Below are 20,685 nucleotides of genomic sequence, written 5' to 3'. Positions count from 1 at the left end.
AGCTATATTCATTTATATTTACCTAAAATAGCTGTATACCTATTACCTATATCAATCAACAGGTTGTGTATATAAACCTGCTTTCCCCTCTGGTCTCTCAGTCACTGACGAAAGCTAGTGGATACTAGCTGAAACGTCTGACGTTTTCAAAATCATATCCAGCTGCTTGAGTAACTGTTTTTTGGCATATCGTATTACCTGGATGTCTAACCTTCATCGACGTAGCTGTATTACCTGTTCTGCCTAAGTTAGTACAAATGTATTATTCACAAGACTTAGCAGCATTTGAACTGTGTTACTTTTCCTTTTACAAATACAACTGGTATTTCCCTATTAAACCCCAGGTACTGTTATGGTGTGGTTACGTTAGCTGTAGGTTTTTGTACGATTTTGATGCTGTAGCATTTTGAAGGAAGTCTGGACAGAACCAACTGAAAAAAAATGATTTGAGGCAGTCTTCTTGTAGCAAGGCGGCTGAATTTTGCCTGACATGGGCTTGACTATCCCCAAAATTCCCTCAGATTGCAATTGTACAACATGTGTGGTCTTAACACTGTATATTTTTGAAAACTTTAAAAATTTTACAACTTGGCATCTTAGTGAAGTAATACTTGTACTGATTCTTCTGTATATTTATAGTATGTAGATGTAGAAAAGATGAAATCTGTCTTAGTTAAATATTGAGTGCTTACACATGTATACCTACACCTAAAGCCTTTGGTTGTAGCACCAACACATCACTTTAAAAGAGCCAAATAAAGATTTTTGTGGAAAGATGAAACTACATCTTTTTATCACATAATACTGACACGATAATTTAAAAAAAATTTTTCCAGTCCACCAAAAAAACCCAAAAAATTAGGCAAGCGCAAGTAAAAAGTTCAAGTCAAGTTTGTGATGTATGCAATACAAATTGCCATGTATAGAGTTGCGGGCTTGAATTGTGCCAAATATACATGAAAATATTATGTATATTTGTAACACCAGTCCTGAATGTTTTGTAATATACCGGTACTGTACAAGACAGTTGTCAATGTTTGAGAGAAGACTTAACTACTTCAGAATCTGATTACTTTTTGCAGTGAACATAAAGTGAAATACAGTATCTCACTTCTGTACCGCAAAGTTATATATCATTATCATTAACAAACAAATTGCTGACTTTCTTTTTCTGTGAGCACTAGCATTTTTCTCTGTGACCGTGAACTTACTGGTACTTTCACATAAAGTGAGGAGTTACAGTATCTAACTAGGCATCGGAGTACCCGCCTAGTTCCCCCATGAGTAGAGGAATGATGGTGAGCGCTCGCGGATGCTGTGGCCCGAAGTACTCCATCGCCGCCTGGAGGTACTCCCTCCCCTCCTGCAGTCTGTCTATGTCCAGGTACACCAAGCCTGCAGATCAGCAAACACTACTGGTTAATATCTTAGCATGAAAGTTCATCTGTGTTGGTAGTTACATGTTTAAAGTTAACTCTTGTCCTGAGGGGCCCATATATATACATGTATACAGTCTGTCTATGTCCAGGTACACCAAGCCTGCAGATCAGCAAACACTACTGGTTAATACCATGAAAGTTCATCTGTGTTGGTAGTTACTGTTACGTGTTAAAAGTGAAAACTTTAGATCCAACACAAAGAAACTCTCTCACCTATAGAATCAGCAAATACTACTTGTTACTAAAAAGGTAACATTTGCAAAGCAAATGCATAATGTTTACCTTCGCATATGGTCTGCTCTGTCAAGTCTTACTCAAACACATTCATTTATATGGCGAGACAGAAGTCTAAATCCCTCCTGCTATAAAATTGCAACACTAGTTACCATGGTGATAGACTGTTTCAGGTCATTGACCTTTGGTGTTTGGAAAAGAGGAAACAGAGCAAAAACAATGTGTTTTCCTTATTCCATAAATACACAATGTATATATCATTAAACTTTTTTAAAGTTCACCCGTGTTGGTAGTTACATGTTTAAAGTTAAAACTTAAGATCCAACACAAAGAAGTTCTCTCACACCTAGAGCTTCTGACCAGTCACTCTGGTCTTCCTCAATAGACTGACCCAGATACCTTTGATCCAGTGTTGATGTCACACTTCAAAGAAGCCACGTGACAAGCCTCACTGGGTCAGTCAACTGAGGAAGACCAAAGTGACTGAATCTCACACCCACCTTGTAGATAGCAGGTCTGTCCCAGTTGTTCGTGGTTGGGGTAAGTTGTCTGCTGAATGGCTTCTGCCTCCTCCAGTTTGTCCAGGGCCTCTTCTAGCCGGTCGTCCATACGGGCCAGGATGGCGGCCAGGATGCGACAGTTCCAGGCATAGCTACTGTGCTTCTTGCCTACTTTACGGACCTGTATGTGTTACACAGGTTGTACAAAGGTTTGAAAAGATGAATCATCAGAAATAGGCTTGACTGATCTATGTAATGTAACATACATTGCAGTTGCCCCCATGAATTTCTGCAATATATACAAAACAAGCGACTTATCCATCAGCCACATCACATTTTTGCTTCATAGATATCAGTATGCTACGGGATGGTATTTATTCAACTTACCGGGGGTACTACATTAATAGTCTAACAATGAACAGAAATTAAAGTGTCTTTGAAAATCCAGTTTTGCCACCCTCAAATTGCATTGGATGCCTTGACCCAAAAAGTTTAAGAAGCATAACAGTCTACAGCATGCACATGTAGCCTGAGCTCTGACACTCTTCTACACATTAGACTCTAACCATTTACTCTCAGACCACTACATGCACTCTACCATCTACATTGTACATACCAGTATGGCCTGAGATCTGAGGACTTTGTGTGCTGCCTCCTCCAGCAGGTCAATGTCAGGCTCCTCCAGTTCTGACACGCGCATGGACCAGTACTGCGACTGCATGAACGCAAACCGCACGTTCGTCTTGTCCATCTCTGACATCATCTGGGCGTAGTACGCCGTGCCCTTGCGGTAGTCATCCTGCGCGATATAGAACCTAAACCGTGCAGTAAGAATAATGCTTATTTCCTCATCCAGATCGCATTTCAGCATGGAACATCATTCTATCCAGTCTTGGCTGGAAAGATCTATCTTCACGCCGCCAATTACATCGTTTAGTATTACAAACTGTACGCAAGTCAATTCAGAATCAGTTACCCGAGTACCTATAAACATTTTCAACAGAACTTCTGAAACCCACACTTATGCCACGCAGCACAGTTTAAATCAATCCATGCGGCTGCAACTAGAATGTGGTAGCAGAACATGTTGCATGACCCCGATTGGGAGTATGGATATTAACGATTTTGATAGTCATGTTTAATTGTTCATGTTATACGGTACTTTATATACTGTCTCATTGTGGGTATGTATGTATCCAGGGCCACTCCGGACAGCAGTGGTAAGTCCACTGATGAGTACAGAATGAGTTCAAAGAATACAGAAGTAAATAAGAATTTAATAAACCTCTCGATGGTGCTGTCCAGGACGTGTCGGTAGTAGATGGCGACGTTTTCGGTGTAGCGCTGCACACCGACGAGCCCCGGCGTCCGCAGGAGGCCCTCCGCTCGAGCGATCCACGTCGACGCACTCGTGAAGTCACCCTTGTCCGTGAACACCTGGGCGTTCAAAGAAGACATCAGTTTAGTTCATTTAGTTTCAGTGCAATAGCTCAATTGGTAGAGTGCTCGCTTTGTAACCGGGAGGTCGTGAGTTCAAACCCCAGCCAGGTCATACCAAAGACTTTAAAAATGGTACACACTGCTTTCTCTGCTCAGCACTCAGCACATATGAGAAAGAGTGTGAGAAGGTCAAGCACACAGCACTACCAGTGGACTAGTCCCCTGCTGTAGTGCCCTGCACAACTGTGTGTCGCCCAAGGGCTACAGAAATGGACATAGGCACCAAAACCCTATGCTCTGTATAGAGCACGGGTAGACCTTTTTATTTATTTCACCAGCAGTAACACTCAAGTACATAACAAACTGTTGTTTCAGGCAACTCAGGCTATTGTTTACATTAGCTCATTATAGAAAAAGAAGTGAAGTCACCCTTGTCGGTGAAGACCTGGGCATTCAAAGGAGACATCAGTTAATTAGTTTATTTACTTTCAGTTTATTTATTTCACCAGCAGTAACACTCGGGTACATAACCTGTTTTTCAGGCAATGCTGGGTATACAAAGGACGATTAACAAACTACATGTATACAATATTACGATACCACATACGATACAGTTACTGTATGACACATAAAAAACTCACACAATTTCACCTCTCATTTCAATCATCACAATTCCAGACCTGAATGAATTTTAGCAGTCCCAGAGTCTTTCGTTGCTTCAGTGACAGGTTGTTCCACAGTTAGGGGCTGTAGAACACTATTTATCGCACTACAAACTTTATCTAGAAGCTTCATGTAGCTTGAACCTTGCAGTTGCTGTAAACCACTAACTAGCCAGGAGTGTTACACAACTCAGGCTATTGTTTACAATTGCACACTATTAAAAAAAAACAATATTAATACCTTGGCAAAGCTGTCGCAGCAGTCAAGCCTCTCGGCAATGAGCCAGAGGTTGGAGGGTTCGGGGTATCTGCTCTTGGCAGCCGGACCGTCCCGCGAGCTGCCCAGAACCTCGTCTGCGTTCATCAGGAGGTCAACGGCCTGGTCCAGGTTACCACATCTAAAATCATCATACACAAATCATTTATAGGAGTCACAATACTTGTAATGGATCTTTTATGTACAAAATGTACGGCTTATGCAAGTATGAGGCTGGCTATCTGTGGTTCCACTGCCTGGTCCAGGTTCCCACATCTGCAAATATCATACAAACATCAGTTTGATAGAAGTCACACTACTTGTTATTTTGCCAGGCACAAGACTGACAGAGTGGCTGGCCCATGCATTCTAATCAAACTTGCACATGAAAACTTTGAAAGGACACGCCATCTTAACAATATTCTAGAGGCCAGACAGAGATATAAAGCAGCGGCAGCAGCAGCAGGGAGCAGAGTCCGTTCCAGTTCAGCTGTGAGCACTGCGGAGGACCCTGCAGATCCAGAATTGGACTCCTGAGCCACTAGCGAGTGCACTTCAGAGAAGAGTTATGCACGTACAAATGTAGAAGTCTTCATCAACAACCAAAGGAGAGAGACTTGTGATGAGTCTGTCATCTATGGCTTATGCGATTATGCGGCCAGCAACCTGTGGTTAGTCTTTGTCTAAAAAGTATACATTTCTATGAGATGGTAATAATGAACTAATTGCCCATTAGGCATACTCAAAACTATCCAAAAGGTGTTTGAGTGGTGGACACAATATGACAATTATCCACAGGTTTTCAAGCTTAGCTGTTACTGTGACAAGAGTGAATAATAACCCACCTGTGCCATGTCTTGCCCATCTCCTTATTGATGATGGCCTGTAGGAACGCGGGGTCCATGTCCAGGTCCGGCCCCGTGTTGGTGTTGTCTGCCACACAGTTCATGGCCTTAGTGTAGTGGTTCTCTGCCTCCACAAAGTGCCCGGTGTGGGAGAGGTACCGCCCAACGGCCAGATACAGCAGCCCAGCGGAGTGGGAATACACGCCGTAGTTCTCGCTATATAACAGGACCTGTAGTAGTAGTAGTACATGTAGTAGTAATTGGTTAACTCTTCCGCTACAGCAACAACAGCTCCTTAGCCTCAGGACTTTAAGAACAGGACATTAAGAACAGGACTTGATTTAGTTGATGTTGAGTATATTGCATTTTACTAATAGTTTATGTACTGTGTTTTTGTTGTATGTATTTTTATGTGTATCCAGGATTACCTGAAAAGCAGGCCAAAATGGCCTGAGCTGTAATTACTGGTAAAACAAATAAACTGAAACTAAACTGAAACTATTGCCTTTGTGAGAAGGGTATAAATTTTAAGTCAGTCTGCTTTTGTGTGTGAGACTGTGGATTTAGCGGCATAACTGTTGAAGGCATAGATCGATGTTCATGATTTTTGGCAGGCAGGTTACCGTTGAGGAGACCAAGGTCAAGTTCAAAGATGCGCTTCCTGGGGGTCCTTACGTAACTGCAGTGGACCTTTTGTGTTTGTTGCTTGTTACATGTAGCAGGATAACTAGAGAATATTTAAATGGATGTTCATGTTTTTTTGGTAGGCAAGTTACCGTTGTGGAGACCAAGGTTAACTTCTTTTTGCAAATCAGAAAAAAAGGAAGCGGGCAAATCCGTGAACCAACAAATTAAATTGGTGTAGCCTAATAAAAAAATAAAAAACAAAACATTACCTGCTCCGCATGTTCGTACAGTGCGTCCTGCACAGCCGCCCGGCCGCCGTCACGATACTGCTGCACAATGGTCATGGCTAAACAGTTGATGTAGAGCCGGATCTCGCCGTTGGACAGCGCACCTCTCGCCCGCTTCTGGGTCAGCGGCCGCATCGAAACCATGGCCTTGGGCGTGTCCTCCTTGACAAGGTACTGCGTCTAATGATGATGATGATGAATGCTTGATTACAATATCAATTACTCGCAGCCGAATGGCTGAATTCTACATGTATAGCCGGTGTAACCGCTTTTCGGCGTAAGACACCACCATGAATTGTTGATTCATTACATTACAAAACGATCAGTACTCAAAACTTGTTCTAAAATAAATATAAACATATTCGTATCATCAAATTGCAATAATAATGATGTAATTATGTTTTCAGATTTTTCAAAAAGAGAGAAGAAAGGGCAGCTAACAGTAGATGATAGGTAGTATTATATAATATATTGTAACAGTTGTAATATATAGACTCCTAGCACTTAGCATTGGAAAATAGCGTTCCAGTATGCAATATGAGCGATCACCATGACGTCATGGTAGGCAAAAAGTGGGTGACGGTTGGTTGATTTGCCCACCCATAGTTTGCATATGTCTTCCATAATTTGCATGTATATGATGTAAACAAAAACAGCGATCGCTCATATACTCATATTTTTTATCCTCTCAATCACATTTGGTCACATTTGTGCATTTAGCCCATCTGGGCAAGAACATGCAATAAAGATTCATATCATATATCAATAAAATGTGGTAATTGAAAACGCTTAATAAATATACATTCTTACGATCTGGAGTTAACTAACCAACCTGGGTCAGCAGCTTGACATTGGCGTAGAAGTCGACGCTCTCGGCCCCGAGCTCGTGGCCCACGCTGAGAACCGCCTCGCTCAGGGCGACGGTGTTCAGCTTCCGGTAACCCTCCCGTAGGTAGTGTAGCGGGATGTGTTGGTAGTCACAGAAGGCAAGGATGTAGGCAAGCTTAGCTTCTGGCGTGTACTGGGCTGTGGAAATGAAAGGAATAACAAAATATCCTGTGTGTGACCACCACTTCATGTTTACCATTATTATAGCAAAAAGGGAAAAAAATAGCAAAGTTTATGACTAAAAGGCAAATAAAATAGCAAAGTTGATGATGAGGCCAAGGTCAATTGACAAAATATCCCGTAACCACTACTGTTTTTGTCTATTAGGCCAAACCAAGTAAATTTTATGGATGACGTCCTTTGGAGACCCTAAATCTAATGCGAGAGGGCAAAAAAAAAACAAGAAGGGCCCTAAAAACAAGATGCCTAGATTGGAAATATACTAAAAGACGACAAATGTTAGGACACAAATTGAATGAGGTGACACAGTGTAACAAGCAAGAAGTCTTTTATTCATCATCAAAACAGCAATAAATCAGGTGGAACAGCAGTTGTCGTCCTGTGAGTTTGGGGAGATAGATGGAGCGGTCAGCAAGTTTCTTCAAATGTGGCAGCATGTACCAAACTGAATTCCTAATGGAAGTCATGATTTCCTTGCTTGATGCTTTGGTCCGTACAAACCTATTTGCGGCACTGTCGTGACTCTTTGGTCATAGTTACAGGAAGCGGAATTTCTTGTTTGTTTTTTCTAGGAACAGGCCAAAATCAATGCGCGCGCGGACGTCATCCATAAAATTTACTTGGTGTGGCCTTACCATCATAACTGAAAGCAAAAAAAAGCAAAGTTGATGATATGGCCAAATCAGATTGCTATTGATAGGAAACTTTTCTAAACAGAGACCTCTATATGTTTCATGAAGTTAATCATAAAAAGTGAAATTTTTTGAACATCACAGACCAGAAATACAAATTACTATTTGTTCATATCTTGACTGTAGCTGTTAAACAATTGATAAACCCAGCACCCATACACAAAACAACACTCAATGTGGTAACGTTACATTACCTGTGTTCAATATGCCCAAAGGATCTTCTGAATAATGTCCAGCTGAAATAAGGTAAAATAATATGTATAATTTTAATCAGTTGAGATTTTGTACAGTTATTTGATGTGTTAACATTTTAAGAACTGCACCATTTTCATTTAAATCAATACTGTTGTGCATGTGAAAGATTTATAAAACTTATTCACTTTTAATTGCCTTTATTGAAAGAGATATTATAACAAGGATAGCATTCCATTTTTCTGTATTAATCTAAACAACTTGAACACATTTCTGTAACTATCATAAGATTTTTTCCTCAGCTACTAGTACATCGTATGATGTATATGACTGGAGGGAAAAGGTTAAAGGTGATTCAGAATTGAGTTTACCGGTATACTTGAATTTAATACTTAGTCAAGCAGCTGAATTTTATACTATAGGTGGCACTTTAAAGAGACACATAATATTACCTCGACTCCTCTACCTATGTGTATCCTAGACTTCAGCAGCATATTGATTGTGATTATTTTTTAATTGATTAATTTGAAAGGTAATTTGATTGAATATTTTCTTTCCTATCAGCATTCTAAGCTGATATCTACATTATCTTCAAGTCTGAAGAACAGCATTGCTCAAGTCACGTCTGATAATCGGAAGCAAAATATTCTACCTACAACAAAAAAAAAACATTCCTCATAATTGTCTTTCTTACCTGTTGTTGCAAAGCATTCCATAGGCAGCATGTTATATCTTATAGCAAAGCACCTCAATGTTATTATCATTATTATTATAAGCTTTCATCCCATGCACAGACTAGATACAGTAACTGAGTAAAGAGACTCTTTTTACACAACCAAGTGTTTTATTTACAGCCGACGTTTTGGTGACCGTCTGTCACCTTCCTCAGGGCAATTCTGACTGGTTCATATTGCACTGCAGCACAGGTGTTGCTGCTACAGATGCATTCCCAAATGTACAATATTTACGTATCTACACATATACGTGGTTACAGGGAACTGTATCTACAATGCGGTCTCAAACGTACAGAATTGCCCTGAGGAAGGTGACAGTCACTGAAATGTTGGCTGTGAATAAAATTAATAATTTTAAACTTGATTGTGTCAAAAGAGTCTCTTTACTCAGTACCTTACCAACCTGATGAAACTATAACAACCTGATGTAGATACAGTAACTGTTACTACGAATTATTAGTATTAGTATTATAATAGAATTGTCACCAAGAAAAACATGGAAGCACCTTATTCAAGATGTATCAATCTTTATTGATTTTGTCCATGAAAAGAAGAGTGCAGGTTGTTAGTGAGCTGATAGTACAGAGTCTGGAGTGAAGCGACACTACTATAGGCAGGTGTGGAATTGCTTTGTCACATTCTTTTTCAATCTTTTCCATTCTCAAGAAAATGCCAACGTGCATAGTGAAATATTTACAGGGCAAAATTGTATAAAAACTGTCACAATAGAAAAAGTGAAAACAACTAATATTTTGTAGTGAAATCCCACCACACAGCCAGTAACATTACGTTTTTTTGTGGTTTTAGGCATCCTTGTTGATATTTCTGAAGAACATCTCAAGTTTTCAAAATTTGTGGCTTTAAATCTATGAATTCATAAGATCAACAACAACCAAATCTACATACATGTATTTAGTATCATGAAGATCGTCAATTTGAAATTCGATCTAAATGCTAATTATCAGCACACAATTATAGAGTTGAAATTTTTTTCTCCTTCATGACTTTAAAACGTCAGAATGTGTAGAATTTTACTAAGTGTTTCATAACAGAATTCTGTATCTGTATCTGTATAGCCGGTATAACCGCCTTTTGGAGTAACACACCAGCTTCGTGACAGTATTGTCACTGTGTTTTCCTCTAATCGGAGAAAAGGAATTTTGTCATTGACATTTTTATAAGTGCTGATTCAAGGAGGAAGAGATGTTGAGCAGAAATATTCTCAAAGATGCCTCAAATTGTCGAAATATTATCAAACACTCAGTGTCTAGTATAATTGTCACGGCATATTGTTAAGGGCAGGGCATATACACAATAACTGTGGCTTAATAATAGAGAGGAATTTCGTTCTATAATATTCTGTACATTCATGTCAGTTCAATTTCATCATATTATCCTCTTGTGGCTCCTCTTTTTATACATAAATGTATTAAGATATTAAGTGCATTGCTTGCTTTACATATTTTCAGTTCCTTCTGCCTGTTGGCATTGGCCATTTGTAAAATTTCTAAAAGAGAATAAAGGAAACCCATATTTTTCAAACGGCAGAAAAAAGGACCTGTATACATGACATTGTATAAACAAAAGGCTGTTGACAGCATAGCAAAGTCATAATTTGTTGTTACAATAGTATCAATACTAGAACGAAATGCAAACTCTTGATCGTCAGAATGCTTTAAGTATTACATCTGATTCAGTGATTTGTGGCTAATAATCATGAAGCAAGTTGACCAATTCTTGGTGCATGTTCCTCAGTCTATACTTGGCTTATTGTATAATTGTAAAGTACGCTGTGTTCGATTCAGAACCAATCCAACGCCTCCATTGCACACTGGGGATAGATATCTGTCACAAATACGCTATACAGGAATGTATAAAGGCAAACTTCTCGCCACTATCTCTTTTTTTCGCACTAACTTCTGTAGAAAAGATGCTGACCAGGAGAAAAACAGGACTCTGTTGTTCGGAGGAGGGGCGCTATATGATTGGATGAGACCGTCTTTGATAATCTATAATCACTGACAGTTTTTGAAAGAACCCTCAAGGTCAACCACATGTTCAAGTTTGAAAGGTCACAGTTGCACGAAATCATTAAGAATCTCTTTCCTCAAGTTCAGTACATGTACTATATATTGGAAAGCTGTGATCATTGTTAATGTTCTCTCGTGAATTTTAACACGTTGTTATGCCAGTCTCCTTAATTGCATCGACAATTGTGTAATTGATCTTTATTTGGAAATGACCCTCTTTACACATTTTGATACAGTCAGGTTTTGCAATCACCAATGCAATGGCTTGGACTACAGGTAAAAAAAAATGGCCAGCCGATCCTGGCATTGTTTTTGTTTTACAGAGCCTGCTTTTCGATCCTGTTGTATCCTGGAATGGTTTAATACGAGCATCACCTGCCTTTGGTACAGTACAGGTGGATACTAGAAGACTTTTAGTGGGGCCAGTTGCTAAGATCAGTTCCTCCCCGTCAAAAGCTACCCCTAAGTCCAGAGCCAGCAAAATATCAGCCCTGGTAGTATTTTAGTAAGGAGATTGGGCAAAGTTGATGCAATGTGTGCATAAACCTTTTTCTTTACAGTTTGCTTCAGCAAGAAGTGGTAGTGCAAGATACATTGTATTTTCTAGAAAATTGTCAACCACTACACGTAGATTGGATAAGGATTCTTCATGCTACAATTAATTATAGTACTTCTCTCTACAATGCTACGGTCTTGCCTGGACTGCACTGGAAATAGTTTTGGCATGTCCATTCTAGCTTTGGCATTTTATACAACTCTTCCTGGATCTTACCTAAAATACAGAAACCTTCTGGTGTACAAAACGGTTTCGATTATTTGTGTAAATTCTTTTAAAAATGGTAAGAAACTGCGCTAAGATCTGTGAAAAGTCATACAACACAAACAGCAGGCAAAGCCTGGCAATTGGTCAGAATTGAGCATATTTTTCCTCACAACAGAGACTTTCTAGGACCAAATCGGACATAACATGAAAAAAATCACTCTAAATTCTTCTATCTTAACAAAAAATCAAGTCAGGCAAGTGCTTACAATGATACCATATATTAACTTTAAGTTATTGTTCCACATTTTCAGTACCACCTTTGGTGGTAAATTGGTGCTTGGTATGACCTCGACATGCATGTTTAACTTATCTAATATTCAATCAAGCCAGGTAGTAGTACATACAGCCGACATCAACAAGGTTAAAAGATCGACACCCTCTCAATGTCCACTCGGCTCTTACAGAATTCCATGGGAATCAACGAAGAAAAGAACTCTCAACCAAAAAAAGAGGACATTATTATCAAGAGCCTGTCGAGTCACATAAAAAGGCAGAATGAATGTTTGATGCTCCACGCATTATTTTTTTCGTTTGATTCTTCATGTTAACAGAAAGGCCTCCACGTGACAGCTTGGTCATCTGTGGCTGACAGTGTCAGTGTAGTTAGTTCCAGGGGACGCTGCTTTTTCCTCTGGTGCTGCTGCACGTATCATCAAGGTTCCTCCCCACGACAGCAGCTAGCTTGCCTGCATGGCTCGGTGCTGCAGTTCCTGTACATTCTTTCTTGCATGCGCCGCGGCGTCTTCTCGAAGAGCGCAGAATTCTTGGTCCTTCGCGTCGTTGGGATCCACACCCCGGATCTCATCATGTATACAGGCTAACTTGTAAGCGCTCGTGCCTCAGGGTCATCAAGAGACGAGAGCGATTTTTCATCATGTGGTCCAGTCCAACCAATCGGGATGCTGCAAGGAGGTCATGTGACTCAACTTCAATGGGAGAAGACTATAATTTTAAACTCTTGTCATTAGCACCAATCAGATTCTTCATCAGAGTCAGAGTACGAGCGGCCGATGCCGCTGCTGTCCTGCCTGACGGGTGTGTTCCGTTTTCGGTAACTTCCCTCGCTTCCGTACATTTCCGGGGAATTTTGTTGGGAGAGTGGGGAGTTGGACGTCGCTGCCGCCACCTCGAAGGTCAAGTAATCTAAGGTGTTGTCGTACTCGAGCTCGTCCAGCTCTTCGTCCTGGAAGGGGCCTTCCTGTTCGTAGTTGTTGTCTTCGACGTAGTATAGTTCGGAGTTAACGGAGGGGGACTGGTGAGGCATGTACTCGAAAGCTAGGTCGTCCTCCGGAGAGGGGGACTGGCACACCATGGAGGCCGGTGGTGCGCGGGAGGGGTGCTGTCTGGAGGGGGCGTCGTTTCGGGGGTAGCGAGGCTGGGGGTATCCGGAGGAAGCATGGGATTGGGCGGGGATGCGGGTTGCGTTGGGGTCGGGGGAGGCACTTCGTTTTCTCCTGGTGGGGGTGTGGTTGGGGGGAGTTCTTGGCGGGGAGGACTTTTTGTTGGGCGGAGGAGAAGAAGAGCGGTGGTTGGATCCGGCGGAGAGGCCTCCGCTCCTGGACACGGGAAGAGTGGGGAGCATCCGGCGCTGCTGCCTGGCGTGGTCGTCATCGTGGCTGAGATAGGTGGAGCTGTGGGTTCGGGTAACGTTGGCGGCGGTCTGGGGCTGTTGGGAAGGGGTGGCAAGGTCATGTCTGTGAGCGGGGGAGGGCCTTGTTTGTATCTCGTGCGGTGCGGAATAAGGCTCCTGTGGCCGGGCCATGTCGGCCGGGGCGGCATGCGGCTCATGACGGCTGTACAGGTGGTGTTGGGGCTGTTGCTGCTGCTGTTGTACAGCAGCACGGTGTGGAAGTGGTGCGTCTACATTGGTCTCTTGTTGGACCGCGGGATGACCTGTATGTAGGCAAGCCAACGTGGACTACTCAATCCCAGGCAACATGCAGCCGCATACAAGTCAGAACAACCAACAACCATGCCAAACTCAGGAAACACATCATCAAACTCATTCCACTTAGAAGAAAATCAAACAGCAAAACATGCAGTCCAAGAAAGTTGAACAGTGACAGCACAACTGACCTCGATGCTGGCAACACGAGCACAAGACAAAACACCACCATCATGCTCCAAAACACGTACGGGCACGTCACGACACATTCACGAGAATACTCCTCTCCAAAATCAAATGTGCTGTAAGAAAACTTTCCACAATGCGCATGCAAGGTGCTTTGAACAAACGGAAAAAACACACCACCATGCATCTGTACTACATACAGTACACAAGCCAATAGCATTAAATGCTCAGACATGTTTTATCGATATGTTGTTCTGTACAATTATACTAACAATGCTCACCCAGTACGTTATACAATGATGTTCACAGATAGCGGGTTATATCCAATGATTGTCATGATAGTAGTTTACAGCATGGGAAGGTTTTGAGACAGGGTTGACAACACAACATCCCACACTTGGGACTTAGAAGTTTATCTGATTCAATGTGTACAGAGGTCTGTTTGCAACATTATTGGATTGTGTAGTTGGAATGTGTTATACAATGTAGGGTGGGAAAGGTCCCTAATTTTGAAGTCGCCTGGAAAGAGCATTTTGTGGGTACAGTATGTTTCAGTGGTACTGAGAGCTGCTTCAAAATTAGGGGCATTTCCACAATTGTGTAACTCTGAGATACATGTACATGTTAGGATGTCTTTTCGGGACCAGGACATAGCAGCTTCAGTTTTCCATTCTATAGCTTGTATACAATGTATCAAGGTAACAGAATGCCGTCCTTTCCTAAAAACCAGTCTGCCTTACATATTATGGGAATTGTAACTTTTTACCGCAAGCAATCACATCAGAATGCAATGCATTTGCAACTTGAGAAGGACTTACTTGAACAATAGTAGCTGCCATGTCCTGGCCAGTATTGGGCCACCAATACAACATTTTAGGCATGTACCATGTGTATAATAACAAGTGCAGATTGTTCTGTATAAGCTGATTCACAGTTTGAACTAAATCAAATGCGTGAGGTCAAACGTGAAGGCCCCTGACACATGTAATTCCTGTCCATATTTGTTTTTTGTTTATGTCTCAGGGTCATCAACTTTGACATGTTACCCACAGCATTTTGTATGCGCAGTTTAAACTGTGAACTGTGTTACTGAAACAGGGTGAATGCTGTTGAGAAGACCACATAGTGAAGAGAAATGAGGGAGAGCACATGTGAGTGTTTGAAGCCGGTTTATTGGGCGGGGGGATACAAATGTAGAAGCTGACACAGGTTTTCAAACAGGAGACACTTGGGTCACGAAAATGATGGTCAGGAAAAAACATCTCAGAAAACGTTTTTGAACAGAGAGACGATTGAAACTTGAAATGGACAGCTGGAAAGGCTTTCCAAAGGGAGGCACAAAGTTGAGAGAACAGTCAGTAGGGAGTTTCAATGGCTTTGGGGGAGGATGCGAAAATTGAAACATCGAGCCACACCAATTTAATTTGTTGGTTCTTGGATTTTTTCAGAAAAAAATATGAAGTGACAGGGCGAAAAAAAACAGGTCTAGGCATCCTATTATAGCCCTAAATGCTATGATAGGAGCCATGAAGTCAACACAAAAGGCTGGGTTAATATTTAAATAATGAATTTTGAACTTTTAATGAAACCACTGCATTGATAGATGGAAAAACTGTAACAACTAGGAAGAAAAGGACTTTCCCCAACTGTTTGGGACAAAATATGAGCATATTTGAGTTGATTCAGAACCAGAATCTTTTTTTTTTTTGCAAATCAGAAAAAAATGAAGAGGCTAATCCGAGAACCAACATATGAGCATATTTGAGTTGATTCAGAACCAGAATCTTCTTTTTTTTGCAAATCAGAAAAAAATGAAGAGGCTAATCCGAGAACCAACAAATGAAATTGGTGTGGCCGTAGATAGCCTGGTATCCAGTCTTACGTGATTGGGGGTATTGGGGTGTTCGGGCAGGTTGTGCCTTCGGGGGCTCTAATAGCTTCCCCCGCCCAGTGCAACAGGCCGCCCCGGTAGGAGAGTTACGCTAATAACTGGGGATTTGGTTTCCCCCCAACACGAAAGCCATATGTCACTACTGCCCCGCCTCTGTCTATCCGCTGTCGTGAGGGCTAATCAGTCTCTTGTGAAATACACACCGGGAAACCTATGTGAGGCGGGCGGGACAGAGCTCTTTCGGCCCCAACCACGATCAGACTGGATACCAGGCTAAGCCGTAGAAGAAGTTGGAAGTACAGGTTACCTGCCGGGAGCCTGGGGCAGGCCGGCCTCCAGCCCAGCAGGCGAGGCCAGATCGAGACTGTGTCTCCTGTGTCTTAATCCTGCGCAGGGAGTAGACTACAGCTGTCAACATGTTTGTCCCAGACTGATGAACTATATTATAGCATCAGGGCTCGAAATTCATTATTGGGAATAGGTGCACTGGTGCACCCAACCTAAAAACAGTGTGTACCATATGAAGAGAATAAATAGAATGTCAGCAAAAACTACTCAATGAATGCTTTATTTCTAAAGAAAAATACTACAACAAAGATTTTCTTATTTTTCTGACACAAGATTATGCTGTGTAGTAGTATACATTTAACATCGTTAAAGGTGTAAACCTACAAAAATGTTTTGGTGCACTGGTGCACAGCTTCAATTTTGGGTGCACTAAGGTGCACGTGCACAGAGTATTTCGAGCCCTGTATAGCATGCTACAGCAAGAATGTCCCCAGGTTTCAATATATAGTCATCAGAACTGATAGTCATGAAGCTGAGTGTCATACAGTAGGAAAGTAGCTCGCCCAACAAGTCTGCAAGTTCTAGAAAGGGCATTTTTGGCCAGTGTTCGCACAATGTGACCGGATATCATGACGGTGGGTTTAAGGACAAAACATTTTCTGACACTTGATTCTCTGCCAATGTTGAAATTCTGTGTCTTTCTGGTGATGATAAAAGTCATCTGTTAAGAAATGAGGGATCGACAGTGCGGTTTTCCTTCTCAACACTCTTGCCTGTGTTAGGCAGCCAAAATATTTTCAGATGTACGAGGTACATGTACTTAATAGATCAAAAATGTGACCTGGGAACATCCTTAATCACTATACTGGGCAATGGAGGAAATGACGGGGCAACTTTGATATGTTTGGATGAATGGATGGTAAACAAGGAAAATATTCACTCACATGTCAGAAACAAAGAAAAGATGAGCAGAAAGAAAAAAAGGCAAGGTTCTGTTGTACAGCATCAGACTTACGTGACTCCTTTTGAGTGAGGCACATGTTTGTGTATTTGGGTGTGTTGAGAAATGTGGAATCCGATATGATGAAAAAAACAGCAACAGCACTGTGCAGCAAGAGTTAAATGAATGTGCCCTTGTCCCTGGTAAACTAAAACCCTCTAGAAATAATAAAGTATTATCACAAGTCACAATTTTTAATAGCAACTTCATTGTACTATTCAATTCTAGGGGGAAACTATATAACAGACACTTATAACAGCTATAAGTAAATTCCAGATACATATTGTAATGGGGGCCCTAACAAAACTAGTTTTCCTTGTTAAGTGTGTGGGGCATCTTAATAGTAAAATAATAATTAAATCTATCTTTTTTTATACTTTTGCAGTGACATTTTCATGATGCAGTTCTATGGTTGCTTGGCTGTTGATTTGAGCTGTTAGAACTATAGATGCATGAAATTGCCAGTGATACCATTTTACATCTGAAATGTGTTATTTCTGAATATTCAGCACAATATGTGGCACAATATTGACTAACAAACCTGTTCATCAACCAGTGTTTTTATAGGATAATTTGGAAGGTGAATGTGTACCTATTTTCCTATTGAAGTCATTAAAACTTGAAGACTGCATTTTACAGTATTTTTCGTTAGCTGGGTGTATTCTTGCAAATGTTGAGATCAGTCAAATACCTTTAAGTCCTTAGCAAAAATATTCCAGTTTAAAGCGACATAAAAGTTTGTGAGACCTTGTTACAGCATGTTAATAGGTGAACCTACCTAATCAGCATATATAAATCTAGCTCCTTGTTAGTATTGGGTGAGTATTGTTAGTATAAGCACTTCAGTAGTCTACATGTACCTATTGCAGAGTACAGAGGAACTACATGCAGTGTATTCGTGAGAAGTGCACAATGTATTGTACATGTAAGACCACTCAGGTATTACTGTCGTACGTACCTGTCCTACCATTGGGCTGCATGGACACTGACCTCCTTACACCATCCCTATTATACTACAATGGAGAACAGAACAGATATGTCAAGATATATCCAAAGTATGTATATACAATGTATTATTGTATATTTCACTGTGTATTTATGAATTGGAGGAGGGGAGCAAGGGGCCAGTACTTGGCCTGAGCACATAGGAAGGTAGGCAGGATTTATTAATTATATTTTTATGTATGCCTAATGACTTATTTTCTCCCAGGGTTGACCATTAATAATAGTCTGCGACTAGTTCGGCAACCCTGGTTGTTGTAAGCTGAACCGATAAATAAATGAATAAATAAATGAATATGTCAAGATCCAAAAGCATCTTTAACATTATATTTGACAGAACAGCCTAGGACACTAAGGTGCAGATATTTCAGAAAAGAAATGGATCATAACACAATCATATGTATCATACAATCTTATACAAACTATTGTTTTGGCTACTTGTACTGTAAATCACTTTGTATTCCCGGTAGCAAAATTTTGCGGTCTGAGAAAAATGGACATGTTTGAGGAACTATATATTCACGATGGCAGCAGGTGCAGAAGAAAGAAAGTCTACGAATTATTTGTTTGCGATAATGACAAATTTGTAGAGAAGTGGCTGCGAAAACCAAGAAGAGTGATTTATATTACTAGTATCTCATTGTAAGAGTGACAGTCAGTGACATTATTGCAGAGGTACCTGACCAAAAACAGACAATTTGTGCATCTTGATCCTTGTAAAACTATAGCTATTGGCTAAGATGCCAGTATCAAAGCTTTATGGTATAGCTCTCACATAGAGGTGCTATTCTTTAATAACTATTAGGCTTTCAGCACCAAGGACAGACCTAACATCAGGATTTTACATGCAGTTGTACCCATACAGTGTACTTACAAGACATTAACAGTTACTGATTTTCAACCTCTCACCTTAATACATTCATAAGTAGGTTTGGGGCAGACTACCCCACTGGTGATGGGGGTGTAGGTAGCATATTTAAAGGCATCCAATGCAGTTTTTAGGGCTTGGAAACCCGATTTTTCAAAGCCAATATTCCAGCCATTTATCTACATACTTAGTTGAAACCACACTATCCTAATGTATATTGACCCTCATGGAGCAAAAATTCCCAAAATTCTGACAGAAAATGGTCACTGGAAGGGCCCTGGGCTGATTTTTAGGGTACCAGCCAGAAAATAAAGGACTCATCTTTGGGCGTTTCTGCAGTTTTAAAAGCCCAAAGTATGAAATACTGACTAAAATGTGCTAATGTGAAGCAGTATGTGTCAGATTGCCTTATTCAGAATATTTCCAGTTTTGCTGCCCTAAAAACTGCACTGGATGTCTTTAAGAAGTACAGAAAATTTTCAGCATGTTGGATGGAAATGGTTACCTGTGGTACAAACTTGGGCATGGAGGTTGACCTTGAAGGTTCTGTCTCAATAGTTAGAGTGTTGTTCTCCAACGGTCTCATCTCAATGGCCTAGGGGAAGCAAAACGTACTGTGAAAATGCTGTCATATTTAAGACATAAATAGTGACTATTTTTTACAGTTTCTGCTCAATCTATTCTTAGATATTCCCAAATAGCTAAAAGAACAATTCTAGAAAAACAAGAGTGTTGTTCTCCAACGGTCTCATCTCAATGGCCTAGGGTATGAAAAAGTTTCTGTGAAAATGCTGACATTTTTTACACAATATTTTTCAATAATTTCCTGTCTTAGTTAGGTCATAGACCTCCGACTTTTTTTTGCCCTGCGGTGGCATAGTTACTTCCCCATTCGTTGCTTTTCGCTATGGTGTGATGCGTTGCACGAGAAATACACCCAAGTTGTACCTATACAGGGTGCTATATACATGTGTAGATGGTACTGTATGTGCAAAACAACAATTGTTGTGCTCCGCAGGACAAGGGTTAAGACATAAATAGTGACTATGTTTTTTACAGTTTCTGCTCAATCTATTCTTGGATACGTCGATGAAGGTCAGACATCCAGGTAATACAATACGCCAAAAAACAGTTACTCAAGCAACTGGATATGATTTTGAAAACGTCAGACGTTTCAGCTAGTATCCACTAGCTTTCGTCAGTGACTGAGAGACCAGAGGGGAAAGCAGGTTTATATACACAACCTGTTGATTGATATGCAAATAAAGTGCTATTCTTGGATATATTCCCAAAGAACAACTCTAGAAAAACAAGACTTAAGCTTGAGTGTAGTACTGCAAATCATTGTGTTTTCTTGGGGATGAAGTTTACAGTAGTTTGCAGTTGAAACCATTTTATAGTACAGTTAGGCCACACCAATTTAATTTGTTGGTTCTCGGATTCGCCTCTTCATTTTTTTCTGATTTGCAAAAAAAAAAAATTGATTCTGGTCCTGAATCAACTGAAAAATGCTCATGTTTTGCCCCCCAACAGTTGAGGAAAGTCATTTTCTTCCTAGTTGTTACAGTTTTCCCATCTATCATTGCAGTGGTTTGATTAAAAGTTCAAAATTCAATGTTTAAATTTTAACCCAGCCTTTTGTGTTGACTTCATGGCTCATTTTGTAGCATTTAAGCCTATAATAGGATGCCTAGACCTGTTTTTATTTTTATTTTTTTTCGCCCTGTCACTTCATA

General features: G+C 40.6%; 1 protein-coding gene across 8 annotated transcripts in view; it reads right to left on the bottom strand.

Annotated features, from left to right (window-relative positions):
* LOC109484487 (probable voltage-dependent N-type calcium channel subunit alpha-1B) overlaps positions 1-20,685 on the bottom strand; it is a 157,441-nt gene that overhangs the window by 393 nt on the left and 136,363 nt on the right. For 7 of the 8 annotated variants that reach the window (XM_019787757.1, XM_019787759.1, XM_019787761.1 and 4 more), the window contains 3 exons: positions 19,455-19,544; positions 18,038-18,092; positions 12,062-13,722 (listed from right to left, as the gene is read on the bottom strand). In XM_019787757.1, the coding sequence (XP_019643316.1) occupies positions 12,794-13,722; positions 18,038-18,092; positions 19,455-19,544 (1,074 nt within the window). In that variant the 3' untranslated portion in view covers positions 12,062-12,793. Of the gene's footprint in view, positions 1-234; positions 1,396-2,173; positions 2,355-2,789; positions 2,989-3,458; positions 3,611-4,516; positions 4,674-5,577; positions 5,607-6,272; positions 6,471-7,122; positions 7,317-8,244; positions 8,287-12,061; positions 13,723-18,037; positions 18,093-19,454; positions 19,545-20,685 lie in introns of those variants that run through there. The other variant, XM_019787764.1, reaches the window with a different exon arrangement.

Source organism: Branchiostoma belcheri, unplaced genomic scaffold (genome assembly GCF_001625305.1).
Source record: "Branchiostoma belcheri isolate BF01 breed outbred unplaced genomic scaffold, Haploidv18h27 scaffold7, whole genome shotgun sequence".
Taxonomy (NCBI): domain Eukaryota; kingdom Metazoa; phylum Chordata; class Leptocardii; order Amphioxiformes; family Branchiostomatidae; genus Branchiostoma; species Branchiostoma belcheri.
This window is presented reverse-complemented; position numbering and strand designations above follow the sequence as displayed.